This window comes from Nerophis lumbriciformis, linkage group LG02, assembly GCF_033978685.3.
Source record: "Nerophis lumbriciformis linkage group LG02, RoL_Nlum_v2.1, whole genome shotgun sequence".
NCBI lineage: Eukaryota > Metazoa > Chordata > Actinopteri > Syngnathiformes > Syngnathidae > Nerophis > Nerophis lumbriciformis.
This window is the reverse complement of record NC_084549.2, coordinates 19,345,001-19,360,064: the sequence shown is the minus strand read 5'-3', so window position 1 is coordinate 19,360,064 and position 15,064 is coordinate 19,345,001. Positions and strand designations below refer to the sequence as shown.

General features: G+C 45.3%; 1 protein-coding gene across 6 annotated transcripts in view; it reads right to left on the bottom strand.

Annotated features, from left to right (window-relative positions):
• Nucleotides 1-773: 773 nt before the first annotated feature.
• LOC133601073 (vinculin-like) overlaps nt 774-15,064 on the bottom strand; it is a 63,741-nt gene continuing 49,450 nt past the window's right edge. For all 6 annotated transcript variants that reach the window (XM_061954216.2, XM_061954290.2, XM_061954367.2 and 3 more), the window contains 3 exons: nt 10,208-10,411; nt 9,940-10,044; nt 774-2,392 (listed from right to left, as the gene is read on the bottom strand). In XM_061954216.2, the coding sequence (XP_061810200.1) occupies nt 2,246-2,392; nt 9,940-10,044; nt 10,208-10,411 (456 nt within the window). In that variant the 3' untranslated portion in view covers nt 774-2,245. The remainder of the gene's footprint in view (nt 2,393-9,939; nt 10,045-10,207; nt 10,412-15,064) is intronic.

The following is a 15,064-nucleotide window of genomic DNA, read 5'->3' as shown; positions in this document are numbered from 1 at the left end:
TGTGTGTGAAAAGCCGTAGATTTTATGTGATTGGGCCGTCACGCAAAGGCAGTGCCTTTAAGGTTTATTGGCGCTCTGTACTTCTCCCTACGCCCGTGTACGCAGCGGCGTTTTAAAAAGTCATAAATTTTACTTTTTGAAAACGATACTGATAATTTCCGATATTACATTTTAAAGCATTTATCGGCCGATAATATCGTCAGTCCGATATTATCGGACATCTCTATTTCTGAACTCCTGTTTCCATTGTCAGTGACATGTTTTTTTCCAAACTAGTCGAGAGTGACGCACCAGCGCCTCTGCTGGCTGTTGTCGAGAGGTGCACTCAATTTAGCTTCAATTTCCCGAAGACAGTGATTCTCAAACTGTGGTAGGCTCCATCTAGTGGTACGCCAAAGAATCACTTAATTAAATATTCAAACCCAGTGTTACGGTTCAAACTGTGTGTAATGTTACAGCGGCCCAAAATTACCGAATACAGTTAAATAAAGCCGTTGCCTTGTTTTTACTGAATACTTAGGCCATACTTGCCAACCTTGAGACCTCCGATTTCGGGAGGTGGGGGTAGAGGGCGTGGTTAAGAGGGGAGGAGTATATTGACAGCTAGAATTCACCATGTCAAGTATTTCATATATATATATATATAAGAAATACTTGACTTTCAGTGAATTCTAGCTTTATATATATATATATATATATATATATATATATATATATATATATATATATATATATATATATATAAGAGAAATACTTGAATTTCAGTGTTCATTTATTTACACATATACACACACATAACACTCATCTACTCATTGTTGAGTTAAGGGTTGAATTGTCCATCCTTGTTCTATTCTCTGTCACTAATGTTCTAACCATGCTGAACACCCTCTCCTTGTTGTGTGCGCAGTTGTGCACTGCACTCTTTAAAAGCCGCAGATGTTATTGTCACATATGCATGTACAGTAGATGGCAGTAAGAGTGTCACAACATTGCTGTTTACGGCAGACGAACTGCTTTACGGTAGACGAAAACGTGACTGCTGTTGTTGTGTGTTGTTACCGCGCTGGGAGGACGTTAATGAAACTGCCTAACAATAAACCCACATAAGAAACCAAGAACTCGCCCTCGATCATTCTACAGTTATAACGTGATTGGGCAGGCACGCTGTTCATATTGTGGGAAAGCGGACGTGAAAACAGGCTGTCGACACGTCACTCAGGTCCGCCTGAATTTGGGGAGAAAATTTGTCCCGGGAGGTTTTCGGGAGAGGCGCTGAATTTCGGGAGTCTCCCGGAAAATCCGGGAGGGTTGGCAAGTATGACTTAGGCCTACTATGCTACTGTATTTTAATGTTGATCATTATGGTGGTACTAGGAAAGCCAAGTGTTTTGAGGTTTGAGAACCACTGCCTTAAGACTCATCAAATTAATTATCATGCCTATTAACTTTATATAACTGTTTATGCACAGTATCTATTTGTATTTACTTACTCATTTATGTATTTATTCACTGATGTGTTCCAGATTGAGTGCAAACAGATGTGTTAGAAAAGGCGACGAAACGTAAAGGGGTAGGATTAAATAAGCTCTGCTTCTTCCTACTTCTTTTCGGACACGCCGTAATGGGAAAGTGTACATATGTGATGTGTCATATTGTAATTGTATGCATGTTCCAAATAAACTAACACCATGACTATAACTAACGATGAGTTGTACCATTTACTACCTTGAAAAACCCGTCATTTTACCAGCGTACACTATTTATGAATATATTATACGATTCATTGTCTAAGAGTCAAGACACTTCCAGAAGACTTAAAAGTTCTTCAAGTATAATCGACATCACACTGTTAAATTCCCCTGCAGAGCAGCGTAAATAGTGAAAGTAAACATGAGAGGAGGAGGTGCTGGTCCGTCCACGCCAGGCTCCGCCCTTAAGTGTTTCAAATCAGCGACTTTAAGCTCAGTGTCCACACAACACAGACAACTATTAATAAACAAAGCATCATTGTCGGCGTTTAAAAAATAGAAAACATTCTCATGCAGAAAATATATATTAGCTACCTGAAATCTGTTTTTTTTTGTTTTCTTTAACACAACATACCAAAAATAGATATTCCAAATCTGGTGTCTCCACTAAAGGGGAAAACAAGTTAAAAATGAAGCCAATCTACAGAGGATGATGGAGAATCATCTAGATCTATCTCGCCGCTTTTATTCAAAGTGTGTGTGCTGCCACTATTTGTTCACTGGTACCAGGGGGTCTTGCGCACCCAGCGCAGGGTGCAGCCCGAGTCCGTACGGATCTTGATGGAGGCCGCCTCCGCTTCCCGGACGGTCTCCTTCACGGACTGCATCAGGTTCTGGGCGTTGTGGACCAGCATCTCGGTGGCCTGGCAGAACACAAGGACGGACACTCGAATTTGTCATGATCCATGTCCCGGATCATGTTTTATGTTCTGTTAGTTTTGGACTTCATAGTGTCTGTTTTTTGTGCACCCTTGTTTGTTTTAGTTACCATGGTTACTTATTATTTCCACCTGCCTTTGTTTAGTGTTCGCCCGCTCACCTGCTGCCCGAGCACTAATCAGAGGCATTATTTAAACCTGCCTTGCCCTCCAGTCAGGGCTGGAGTATTGTTTGTTGTATGCTGTGGACTCCCTGTTTCATGCAATGCCATACTTGCCAACCTTGAGACCTCCGATTTCGGGAGGTGGGGTGTGGGGGCGTGGTGGGGCATGGTTGGGGGCGTGGTTACGAGGGGAGGAGTATATTTACAGCTAGAATTCACCAACTCGAGTATTTCATATATATATATATATATATATATATATATATATATATATATGTATGTATGAAATACTTGACTTTCAGTGAATCCTAGCTATACAGGTAAAAGCCAGTAAATTAGAATATTTTGAAAAACTTGATTTATTTCAGTAATTGCATTCAAAAGGTGTAACTTGTACATTATATTTATTCATTGCACACAGACTGATGCATTCAAATGTTTATTTCATTTAATTTTGATGATTTGAAGTGGCAACAAATGAAAATCCAAAATTCCGTGTGTCACAAAATTAGAATATTACTTAAGGCTAATACAAAAAAGGGATTTTTAGAAATGTTGGCCAACTGAAAAGTATGAAAATGAAAAATATGAGCATGTCCAATACTCAATACTTGGTTGGAGCTCCTTTTGCCTCAATTACTGCGTTAATGCGGCGTGGCATGGAGTCGATGAGTTTCTGGCACTGCTCAGGTGTTATGAGAGCCCAGGTTGCTCTGATAGTGGCCTTCAACTCTTCTGCGTTTTTGGGTCTGGCATTCTGCATCTTCCTTTTCACAATACCCCACAGATTTTCTATGGGGCTAAGGTCAGGGGAGTTGGCGGGCCAATTTAGAACAGAAATACCATGGTCCGTAAACCAGGCACGGGTAGATTTTGCGCTGTGTGCAGGCGTCAAGTCCTGTTGGAACTTGAAATCTCCATCTCCATAGAGCAGGTCAGCAGCAGGAAGCATGAAGTGCTCTAAAACTTGCTGGTAGACGGCTGTGTTGACCCTGGATCTCAGGAAACAGAGTGGACCAACACCAGCAGATGACATGGCACCCCAAACCATCACTGATGGTGAAAACTTTACACTAGACTTCAGGCAACGTGGATCCTGTGCCTCTCCTGTCTTCCTCCAGACTCTGGGACCTCGATTTCCAAAGGAAATGCAAAATTTGCATGGTTGGGTGATGGTTTGGGATGCCATGTCATCTGCTGGTGTCCTCCTCTCTGAGCTGCCACCTTAACGTGGTAGAGGAGTTTGCGTGTCCCAATGATCCTAGGAGCTATGTTGTCCGGGGGCTTCCATGCCCCCTGGTAGGGTCTCCCAAGACAAACAGGTCCTAGGTGAGGGATCAGACAAAGAGCAGCTCGAAGACTTCTATGGAAATGCAAGAACCGAGACTCAGATTTCCCTCGCCCAGACGCGGGTCACCGGGGCCCCCCTCCGGAGCCAGGCCCGGAGTTGGGGCCCGGCCGGGCACAGCCCGAAGAGGCAACGTGGGTCCCCCCTCCAATGGGCTCACCACCCATAGCAGGGGCCATAGAGGTCGGGTGCAATGTGAGCTGGGCGGTAGCCGAAGGCAGGGCACTTGGCGGTCCGATCCTCGGCTACAGAAGCTAGCTCTTGGGACGTGGAACGTCACCTCGCTGGGGGGGAAGGAGCCTGAGCTAGTGCGCGAGGTAGAGAAGTTCCGGTTGAATATAGTCGGACTCACCTCGACGCACAGCAAGGGCTCTGGAACCAGTTCTCTCGAGAGGGGCTGGACTCTCTTCCACTCTGGCGTTGCCAGCAGTGAGAGGCGACGGGCTGGGGTGGCAATTCTTGTTGCCCCCCGGCTCAGAGCCTGCATGTTGGAGTTCAACCCGGTGGACGAGAGGGTAGCTTCCCTCCGCCTTCGGGTGGGGGGACGGGTCCTGACTGTTGTTTGCGCTTACGCGCCAAACGGCAGCTCAGAGTACCCACCCTTTTTGGATTCACTCGAGGGAGTACTTGAGAGTGCTCCCCCGGGTGATTCCCTCGTTCTACTGGGGGACTTCAACGCTCATATTGGCAACGACAGTGAAACCTGGAGAGGCGTGATTGGGAAGAATGGCCGCCCGGATCTGAACCCGAGTGGTGTTTTGTTATTGGACTTTTGTGCCCGTCACGGATTGTCCATAACGAACACCATGTTCAAGCATAAGGGTGTCCATATGTGCACTTGGCACCAGGACACCCTAGGCCGCAGTTCTATGATTGACTTTGTAGTTGTGTCATCGGATTTGCGGCCTCATGTTTTGGACACTCGGGTGAAGAGAGGGGCGGAGCTTTCTACCGATCACCACCTGGTGGTGAGTTGGCTGCGATGGTGGGGGAGGATGCCGGACAGACCTGGCAGGCCCAAACGCATTGTGAGGGTTTGCTGGGAACGTCTGGCAGAGTCTCCTGTCAGAGAGAGTTTCAATTCCCACCTCCGGAAGAACTTTGAACATGTCACGAGGGAGGTGCTGGACATTGAGTCCGAGTGGACCATGTTCCGCACCTCTATTGTCGAGGCGGCTGATTGGAGCTGTGGCCGCAAGGTAGTTGGTGCCTGTCGTGGCGGTAATCCTAGAACCCGTTGGTGGACACCGGCGGTGAGGGATGCCGTCAAGCTGAAGAAGGAGTCCTATCGGGTTCTTTTGGCTCATGGGACTCCTGAGGCAGCGGACAGGTACCGACAGGCCAAGCGGTGTGCGGCTTCAGCGGTCGCGGAGGCAAAAACTCGGACATGGGAGGAGTTCGGGGAAGCCATGGAAAACGACTTCCGGACGGCTTCGAAGCGATTCTGGACCACCATCCGCCGCCTCAGGAAGGGGAAGCAGTGCACTACCAACACCGTGTATGGTGCGGATGGTGTTCTGCTGACCTCGACTGCGGAAGTTGTGGATCGGTGGAGGGAATACTTCGAAGACCTCCTCAATCCCACCAACACGTCTTCCTATGAGGAAGCAGTGCCTGGGGAATCTGTGGTGGGCTCTCCTATTTCTGGGGCTGAGGTTGCTGAGGTAGTTAAAAAGCTCCTCGGTGGCAAGGCCCCGGGGGTGGATGAGATCCGCCCGGAGTTCCTTAAGGCTCTGGATGCTGTAGGGCTGTCTTGGTTGACAAGACTCTGCAGCATCGCGTGGACATCGGGGGCAGTACCTCTGGATTGGCAGACCGGGGTGGTGGTTCCTCTCTTTAAAAAGGGGAACCGGAGGGTGTGTTCTAACTATCGTGGGATCACACTCCTCAGCCTTCCCGGTAAGGTCTATTCAGGTGTACTGGAGAGGAGGCTACGCCGGATAGTCGAACCTCGGATTCAGGAGGAACAGTGTGGTTTTCGTCCTGGTCGTGGAACTGTGGACCAGCTCTATACTCTCGGCAGGGTCCTTGAGGGTGCATGGGAGTTTGCCCAACCAGTCTACATGTGCTTTGTGGACTTAGAGAAGGCATTCGACCGTGTCCCTCGGGAAGTCCTGTGGGGAGTGCTCAGAGAGTATGGGGTTTCGGACTGTCTGATTGTGGCGGTCCGCTCCCTGTATGATCAGTGTCAGAGCTTGGTTCGCATTGCCGGCAGTAAGTCGGACACGTTTCCGGTGAGGGTTGGACTCCGCCAAGGCTGCCCTTTGTCACCGATTCTGTTCATAACTTTTATGGACAGAATTTCTAGGCGCAGTCGAGGCGTTGAGGGGATCCGGTTTGGTGGCTGCAGGATTAGGTCTCTGCTTTTTGCAGATGATTTGGTCCTGATGGCTTCATCTGGCCAGAATCTTCAGCTCTCACTGGATCGGTTCGCAGCTGAGTGTGAAGCGACTGGGATGAGAATCAGCACCTCCAAGTCCGAGTCCATGGTTCTCGCCCGGAAAAGGGTGGAGTGCCATCTCCGGGTTGGGGAGGAGATCTTGCCCCAAGTGGAGGAGTTCAAGTACCTCGGAGTCTTGTTCACGAGTGAGGGAAGAGTGGATCGTGAGATCGACAGGCGGATCGCTGCGGCGTCTTCAGTAATGCGGACGCTGTATCGATCCGTTGTGGTGAAGAAGCAGCTGAGCCGGAAGGCAAAGCTCTCAATTTACCGGTCGATCTACGTTCCCATCCTCACCTATGGTCATGAGCTTTGGGTTATGACCAAAAGGACAAGATCACGGGTACAAGCGGCCGAAATGAGTTTCCTCCGCCGGGTGGCGGGTCTCTCCCTTAGAGATAGGGTGAGAAGCTCTGTCATCCGGGGGGAGCTCAAAGTAAAGCCGCTGCTCCTCCACATCGAGAGGAGCCAGATGAGGTGGTTCGGGCATCTGGTCAGGATGCCACCCGAGCGCCTCCCTAGGAAGGTGTTTAGGGCATGTCCGACCGGTAGGAGGCCACGGGGAAGACCCAGGACACGTTGGGAAGACTATATCTCCCGGCTGGCCTGGGAACGCCTCGGGATCCCCCGGGAGGAGCTGGACGAAGTGGCTGGGGAGAGGGAAGTCTGGGCTTCCCTGCTTAGGCTGCTGCCCCCGCGACCCGACCTCGGATAAGCGGAAGAAGATGTATGGATGGATATATGTATAAATAAAAGAAATACTTGAATTGCAGTGTTCATTTATTTACACATATACACAGACATAACACTCATCTACTCTTTGTTGTACTTGAAAGTACAATGCAATACAATTCCGGGGCAATGGCACCTATCAAATACACAGTAATGAAAACACAGTTGTTCTACTAACTGTACTGTGTGTTATGAGAATAGAGTATGTGTGTGTGTGGCCCTTTAATAGGTGACAGCATGTGAGGTGAGTGACGTCAGTGAGTGTGTGGGCAAGAGAAGAGAGGGAGCGGGGTAGCATGAGTGCGGGGAGGGACTAGTTGGTTTTGTGTTGGATTGGCTGTGTGCAAGCAATCAATAAAGCAAGATTTGCAACTAATCGCTGGACTCATCATTCACCCTAAAGTCGTCCGCTGTGGAGACCCACTGCCGGGTAAGGTGAAGGGTGTTGCCCCGAGCATACGTCGGCCCTGGAGAAGTGTCTCCCCTGCGCTCTTCAACTACGGTCTCGTTCTTCTGCTTCGTCTCCTTGTGTGCGCACACTGGACTCAGGTCCGCATGGAGCTGGAGGGGGCGTGGCCTCCAGCTCTGGCTGAATTCCGGGAGATTTTCGGGAGAAAATTTCTTCCGGGAGGTTTTCGGGAGAGGCGCTGAATTTCGGGAGTCTCCCGGAAAATCCGGGAGGGTTGGCAAGTATGTGCAATGCTTTGTTCATGCTTGTTTCCTGGAGATACCATAGTTCATGCTGATGATTTCATGCTGCTCGTGCCTTGCCAAGTAAGTTTTGTTTATTTATGCCGCAGTTAGCGGCTTTTTGTTTCATGTCCATAGTTCAGGCTAAGTGTTAGCTTTTGTTTCCTGCGTTAAGTTGTGCCTTTGGCTTGTGCGCCTTTTTGTTTTCACCTTTTTTTGAACATTAAAACCATGTTTTCTTGTACACCGCCTGTCATCTCTGCATCTTGGGGTTCGTCACCTCCACATCATGACAGAATTAGCGTAGAGCAGTGTTTTTCAACCTTTTTTTTGAGCCAAAGCACATTTTTGTCATCGAAAAACTCAGAAGACACACCACCAGCAGAAATCATTAAAAAATCTAACTCGATATGGACAGTAAAAAGTCGTTGTCGCAATTGTTTAATATGAATTTAAACCATAACCAAGCCAAATTTTTGGCCTGTACTGTATATATATATATACACAAACCCCGTTTCCATATGAGTTGGGAAATTGCGTTAGATGTAAATATAAACGGAATACAATGATTTGCAAATCATTTTCAACCCATATTCAGTTAAATATGCTACAAAGACAACATATTTGATGTTCAAACATATAAAAATTTTTTTTTTTTGCAAATAATCATCAACTTTAGAATTTGATGCCAGCAACATGTGACAAAGAAGTTGGGAAAGGTGGCAATAAATACTGATAAAGTTGAGGAATGCTCATCAAACACTTATTTGGAACATCCCACAGGTGTGCAGGCTAATTGGGAACAGGTGGGTGCCATGATTGGGTATAAAAACAGCTTCCCAAAAAATGCTCAGTCTTTCATAAGAAAGGATGGGGCGAGGTACACCCCTTTGTCCACAACTGCGTGAGCAAATAGTCAAACAGTTTAAGAACAATGTTTCTCAAAGTGCAATTGCAAGAAATTTAGGGATTTCAACATCTACGGTCCATAATATCATCAAAAGGTTCAGAGAATCTGGAAAAATCACTCCACGTAAGCGGCATGGCCGGAAACCAACATTGAATGACCGTGACCTTCGATCCCTCAGACGGCACTGTATCAAAAACCGACATCAATCTCTAAAGGATATCACCACATGGGCTCAGGAACGCTTCAGAAAACCACTGTCACTAAATACAGTTCGTCGCTACATCTGTAAGTGCAAGTTAAAGCTCTACTATGCAAAGCGAAAGCCATTTATCAACAACATCCAGAAACGCCGCCGGCTTCTCTGGGCCCGAGATCATCTAAGACGGACTCATGCAAAGTGGAAAAGTGTTCTGTGGTCTGACGAGTCCACATTTCAAATTGTTTTTGGAAATATTCGACATTGTGTCATCCAGACCAAAGGGGAAGCAAACCATCCAGACTGTTATTGACACAAAGTTCAAAAGCCAGCATCTGTGATGGTATGGGGGTGCATTAGTGGCCAAGGCATGGGTAACTTACCCATCTGTGAAGGCACCATTAATGCTGAAAGGTACATACAGGTTTTGGAACAACATAGGCTGCCATCTAAGCGCCGTCTTTTTCATGGACGCCCCTGCTTATTTCAGCAAGACAATGCCAAGCCACATTCAGCACGTGTTACAACAGCGTGGCTTCGTAAAAAAAGAGTGCGGGTACTTTCCTGGCCCGCCTGCAGCCCAGACCTGTCTCCCATCAAAAATGTGTGGCGCATTATCAAGCGTAAAATACGACAGCGGAGACCCCGGACTGTTGAACGACTGAAGCTCTACATAAAACAAGAATGGGAAAGAATTCTACTTTCAAAGCTTCAACAATTAGTTTCCTCAGTTCCCAATCGTTTATTGAGTGTTATTAAAAGAAAAGGTGATGTAACACAGTGGTGAACATGCCCTTTCCCAACTACTTTGGCACGTGTTGCAGCCATGAAATTCTAAGTTAATTATTATTTGCAAAAAAAAATAAAGTTTTTGAGTTTGAACAGCAAATATCTTGTCTTTGTAGTGAATTCAATTGAATATGGGTTGAAAAGGATTTGCAAATCATTGTATTCCGTTTATATTTACATCTAACACAATTTCCCAACTCATATGGAATGATTATTGTTCTGCAACACGATGCTTCTACACAAGTGAGGTATGGTGGATTTACCTGTTCAGACTCCTCTTCACTAATGTTTGTTCTACCCAACATGGTGGCTTTCACAGTGGAGAGGATCTTCAACTGAGTGCTGATGGTGGGGATCCTCTCACACACCTTAAACAGGAGAGACGGAAAAATGTCAATTAGTTTTGGTGTCCAATGAAGATTTCATTAGGGGCAATGATCCAGCTGATAGAACTACAAGTGGCTGTAAAAAAAAAAAATGTAACCTGGAAAAACTGTGCGTTTCAAACAAAATGGCCACTGATGCCTTCACCTGCAGCAGGTTAGTTCTGATGCGTCTGTCCGTGCACTGCTTGGCCACCTCCTTGGCGAGTCTCGTCACCTCGTCCGAAGCCTTGGCAATGTCCTTGGCGCACTGTATGAGCGCTCGCTTGTTGCCACTGCCGCCGCGCACCAGGCGGGACATCTCTGCCATCAGCAACGCCATCCGCTTAGCGGCGGCGATGATGTCATTACCCTGCAAAGAGAGGATACTTTTGTTAATATTATGTAACACTTCCCAGCCTCCTTCTGTTGTTATTTAAGATTCCCTATGATCTAATATTGACTTTTTGATCATGTCCAGTGAGACGAGTCACAAGAGTTTGATTATGAGGGTTAACGAAAACAATATGACTTCTTTCTGTAGTTTGCTCCACTTTTGCGGGAAGATCCGCTCAAACGGTTGCTTTTGAAATGTTGTGTTTTCACGAGTCATGAAGGAAACCCCTCCTTCCTCATAGACATATTGCTTCTGACCTGCCCTCAGTTTGATAAACCTTCCCTGAAATGCCTAAAGAACAATTAAAAAAAAAGAAGCTTTGCAACACATTAAAATAAGCCTGGAGCTCTGACAAAAATTAATTAGTCAGCTACAGATGTGGAAGCTGTCAATTTGCTCATTTTGCTCTTCTTCAGCGAATAGGATAACCTATGCTAGATTAGCCTATGCTATCTTTACTAACGTCTGCGTCCTCCTGTCCCACTCCTTTTCAACCTTTCTAATGTTTTTAAACATTATATCTCGACCTCTTACGGCTGAGCCCATCAACATCCAGGGGCCGGGAGGTGGCGGTACAAGTACCTGGGAGTCCACTTGAACGTCAGACTGGACTGGAAGGACAACAGCAAAGCTGCATACAAGCTTAGGTCCTTTAATGTGTGCAGCAAGCTGTTGGAGATCTTGTATCAGTCAGTTGTGGCCAGTGCCCTGTACTTTGCAGTGGTTTGTTGGTGGAACAGCACCAGCAAAAGGGACTTAAACCGGATTGACAAACTGATCCGGAAAGCCGGCCAAACTATTGGCATGTAGTTGGAGGCATTTGTGTCAGTGAGGGACAGGAGGACACTGGACAAACTGCTCGCCATCATGGACAAACCTAAAAAAAATCCAGCATTAACACTACATATGTAGACCAACATACTTGCAATACATTACTGTGGGACCCCTGAGAGTAATGTTGAAAAATAGTATAATATGGGATCTTTAAAGGGGTCGTATCATGATTTTTTCCCCTAGATGTTAAACACCTTAATTGTGGTCTACATAAAATGTATTGGTGGTTCTTTGATGAAAAATGTGCATAGATTTTGAGAGACGGAGTTGTTAGATGCAAATGAACCTCTCCTCACCACGCCCCCTCATTTTTGCCAGGCCGGCAAAAATGTTTTGTAGTTTTTTTTAGCCTTCTCGCTTTTTTGTGCACTATGGACATTGATAACTACATCATCCCAGATGATATAGCGAGGAAAGAAACCCGGCTGACGTACAGGTTGGAACTATACAGAAGGTTAAACTTCTACGGAGTGTAACTTTCTAATGCTATTATCTTAGACCAGGGGTCGGCAACCCAAAATGTTGAAAGAGCCATATTGAACCAAAAATACAAAAACAAATCTGTCTGGAGCCGCAAAAAATGTAAAGACATACTACATACAGATAGTGTGTCATGGAATTAAGAGGACTTAAAGGAAACTAAATGACCTCAAATATAGCTACAAATGAGGCATAACGATGCAATATGTACATATAGCTAGCCTAAATAGCCTGTTAGCATCGATTAGCTTGCAGTCATGCAGTGACCAAATATGTCTGATTAGCACTCCACACAAGTCAATAACATCAACAAAACTCACCTTTCATGCACAACCTTAAAAGTTTGGTGGACAAAATGAGACAGAAAAAGAAGTGGCATAAAACACGTCCTAGAAAGTCGGAGAAAGTTATACATGTAAACAAACTACTTGAGTTCAAGGACCGCCAAAATTAGTAGGACAAAACGGTGCTCGCCAAATACTCGAATCAGTGAAGCATATTTAATATAAACAGTGTGCTTTGTAACAATTAGGGAGGTTTGTGTCATGTTTGTCCTCCTACAGAAACCATATTAAAACAAAAATAGATTTTTTCCCCCTCATCTTTTTCCATTTTTCATACATTTTTTGAAAAAGCTCCAGAGAGCCACTAGGGCGGCGCTAAAGAGCCGCATGCGGCTCGAGAGCCGCGGGTTGCCGACCCCTGTCTTAGACGTATGTGTATATTGACAATAAAAGGTTTTTCTATTTTATATCATGTAAAAAAAAAAACACGCTGCACGGCTGCTTCGAGTTGTAAACAAATAAAGGCTCAAGGCTACAAGGTACGCTACGACCAACATCGTGAATGTAATAACTGATTATATAACTTACTGTCCATTGCCAAACACAATGCAGGCACTGATCCAACTAAAAGTAGTTTCTAGGAAAATCATTTGTGGGTTCCCTCCGGGTACTCCGGCTTCCTCCTACCTCCAAAAACATGCACCTGGGTATAGGTTGATTGGCAACACTAAATTGGCCTTAGTGTGTGAATGTGCATGTGAATGTTGTCTGTCTATCTGTGTTGGCCCTGTGATGAGGTGGCGACTTGTCCAGAGTGTACCCCGCCTACCGCCCGAATGCAGCTGAGACAGACTCCAGCACCCTCCGTGACCCCGTAAGAGACAAGCGGTAGAAAATGGATGCATGGCATTCTATATTTTGCCAGAGGATGGTGATGCTATTTACATTAGAAGGCTAAGCTAGCTACACAACAAATCGAACTAACATTGCTAACATACCATTGACACATTTTTAACCTACTAATATTACTTGCCTTTTCATTGTCTCCTCCTTTGCCATAAATGGTTGGCACCAAGCGACCAGCAAAAGTAGTTTTTAGGAAAATCATTCTTTATTTTGCCAGAGGACGGTGATGCTATTTACATTAGAAGGCTAAGCTAGCTACACAACAAATCGAACTAACATTGCTAACATACCATTGACACATTTTTAACCTACTAATATTACTTGCCTTTTCATTGTCTCCTCCTTTGCCATAAATGGTTGGCACCAAGCGACCAGCAAAAGTAGTTTTTAGGAAAATCATTCTTTATTTTGCCAGAGGACGGTGATGCTATTTACATTAGAAGGCTAAATTAGCTACACAACAAATCGAACTACCATAGACACATTTCTAACCTACTCTTAATACTTACCGTTTCATTGTCTCCTCTTTTGCCATAAATTGATGGTCGCCAAGCCGACCATCAAAAGTATTTTTTTGGAAAATCTTTTTGTGAAAGTTTGTGGGTGGAGCAGGACTATTCTTTACACACACTCGGAGCGACTCCTTAAAAGCACATTGCCACAAAATAAAAAAGTTAACCAGGCACCTCTTACTTCTTCAGATGAGACGCAAAGTTTAACTAGTGTCCTGAGTTGGGTAACACAACCAATGACAGCATTTTCGTTCCTTGAGTAAAAGTTAAAGTTAAAGTCCCAACGGTTGTCACACACACACTGGGTGTGGTGAAATGTGTCCTCTGCATTTGACCCATCCCCATGTTCACCCCCTGGGAGGTGAGGGGAGTAGTGAGTAGCAGCAGTGAGCAGCAGCGGTGGCCGCGCTCGGGAATCATTTGGTGATTTAACCCCCAATTCCAACTCTTGGTGCTGAGTGCCAAGCAGGGAGGTAATGGGTCCCATTTTTTGTAGTATGACTCAGCCAGGGTTTTGAACTCACGACCTCCCAGACTCAGGGCGGACACTCTAACCCCAAGGCCACTGAGCTGGTCGTCTCTTGGTAATTTTGTCGTATAAACTACAGATGCGCTCACATAAAATAAAAATGGCGGATGCCCGCAAGGTAGTTTGGGTAGATTTATACCATATATGGATAATCCGCTGACGGTGTTCCCAATTGGTGACGTCACTAATTGTGCACATTCCAAACGTACTGTAGGCAGGAAGGCTAGATTGTTTTATGAATATCTCTGCAATGCCTCTATGCTTTGATTTCACATTTTCGGGACTTATGCAGATCCCAAATACAGCAATAAGTAAAAACAGTTGGTTTGCATGGCCCTTTTATTCCAAAGTTAAAATGATGAGAATAATTTAGAGCGCATAAGAAAAACACATCATTAGACCCATTGGAGCTCTATAATGAAGCTAAAGATTTTCGATTGAGGTCAGAAATGCATTATTTGAACAATATGTTTATTATTGTGGTTGTAGTTTGCAGGAGTGTACAAAAGAAGGTGTTTCTAATACAAAACCCAAAACCAGTGAAGTTGGCACGTTGGTTTTGCCCTTTTATTCCAAAGGTAAAACGATTAGAATAATTATACATTAAACACGAACAAAATGTTAAGCATCATTTCAGTAAGTTAAGAGACAAGCGGTAGACATGGATGGGCGGATGATCTTTTAAGTAGGGGAAGCTCATTATCAGTTATTCTCTAAACACTAATACAGTCTCCAATAACAGATACAAGTTATAAAGATGCAACATTTCACAAAGAAAATGTCACTTGGAGGGTTGTAAAATTCTCCATATCAACTTGGAACCATGGAATGAAACTTGATCAATTCTATGGCTATTGTTTCTATTTCAAGATTCCTGATTCGCTCATTTTGCTGTCAGTCATAAAAGGTATTCAGCCTCAGACAGATCATCCAATCATCAAGCAGAAGAACAGCGCCCAGGCCAGCCGAGGCCAAGCCCACTTTCCATACACTTCCAGAGACGCTCTGCGTCCGGTGGGCGGGACAAAGCTGAGCATTTATCCAATGACTGTCTAGTTTGGGGGAGAACATGCAAACTCCACCT